Here is a 1,138-nt window from a genome sequence, read left to right as displayed (position 1 = left end):
TTTTTTTTTTTTTTTTAACTCGCCTGGTGCTGCTGCATCACGGCGAGCTGCGCCTCCAGCTGCTCCAACATCTGCAGCTGCGGGGGCTTCAGGTTGGCCCGGTTGTTCCGCAACTGCTCCAGCACCTGGAGGCAGGCGGGAGGAGCGGAAGGATATGCCACAAAGACGGCGCCGGAAAGAAAAACGGGGATTTAGCTTCATTCAGTATCATTACAGGAACTATGAACTAATCAGCCGCAACCAGCTGGCTCTATAACTCGGTTGGACAGAAAGATACGGCGCTCAGATTTCCTCTCACCTGTAGTTTCTGGGGGGGGAGGTACCAGCTGGGTGCCGGCTGCTGCGGTGGATTACTGCTCCATGATTCGCTCTGAGGGGGAAACAGCGTTCGGTTACTTGGACGTGGCCAACGCTTGCGAGTCGAGGTGCGGAGCGCCGCGCTCACCTTGGCGGGGCTGGCAGCTCGCCTCCTCTTGGCCGGGCAGGATGGATCGTCCGCTGGGCCCAGCGAGCCCACGTGAGGGGGCAAGGACTGGCCCGAGCCCCCGCCCTCCGCACTGTGATTGGGCTTACAGGCCTGCAGAGACGGGGGAGGGAGGGGGGAGGCGCAAAAAAAAAAAAAAAGGGGGGGGAGGAAGCGAAACGAATGCGAAGGAGGGAGGGCACGAGTGAAGAAAGAAAGAAGAAAAAGAATGAATGCAAAGCAGGAAAATAAAACAGGAGGGGAGTAAAAATAAATAAATAAATAAATGAGCATTTAGGAGCGAAATGAGAAGAAGATCAGAGATGGGACGGGAGAAAAAGAGAGGAAGAACAAAACAAACAAAAAGGAGAAGAAGAAGAAGCCGTGATTGTGAGCTTAACGGAGTCAAACAAACGCCCCCCCCCCGTTTCAGGAGGCGTGACATCATCGACCCGCCGCGCGCCGCCTCTGCAGACGCCGTGGGTCGGATGCGAGACAGCACCACCCCCCCCCACCACGCAGGTGATGCGCTTTCTTACACACGCGTGTGTGACGGCCAATCAGGTTAGGTTTACCTGGAAGTCGCAGCCGACCCACTGAGATCTGATCAGAACACACACACACACACACATCTACTGGATGGTGGCTGAATGAAGTGCTGATGACACACTAAGG

General features: G+C 55.6%; 1 protein-coding gene across 4 annotated transcripts in view; it reads right to left on the bottom strand.

The window, feature by feature from the left end:
• Positions 1–1,138, bottom strand: part of LOC108249342 (histone demethylase UTY) — a 22,143-nt gene that overhangs the window by 7,569 nt on the left and 13,436 nt on the right. For all 4 annotated transcript variants that reach the window (XM_017438655.3, XM_017438656.3, XM_017438658.3 and 1 more), the window contains 3 exons: positions 446–577; positions 299–370; positions 24–125 (listed from right to left, as the gene is read on the bottom strand). In XM_017438655.3, coding sequence (XP_017294144.1) covers positions 24–125; positions 299–370; positions 446–577 — 306 coding nt within the window. The remainder of the gene's footprint in view (positions 1–23; positions 126–298; positions 371–445; positions 578–1,138) is intronic.

This window comes from Kryptolebias marmoratus, linkage group LG23, assembly GCF_001649575.2.
Source record: "Kryptolebias marmoratus isolate JLee-2015 linkage group LG23, ASM164957v2, whole genome shotgun sequence".
NCBI lineage: Eukaryota > Metazoa > Chordata > Actinopteri > Cyprinodontiformes > Rivulidae > Kryptolebias > Kryptolebias marmoratus.
This window is presented reverse-complemented; position numbering and strand designations above follow the sequence as displayed.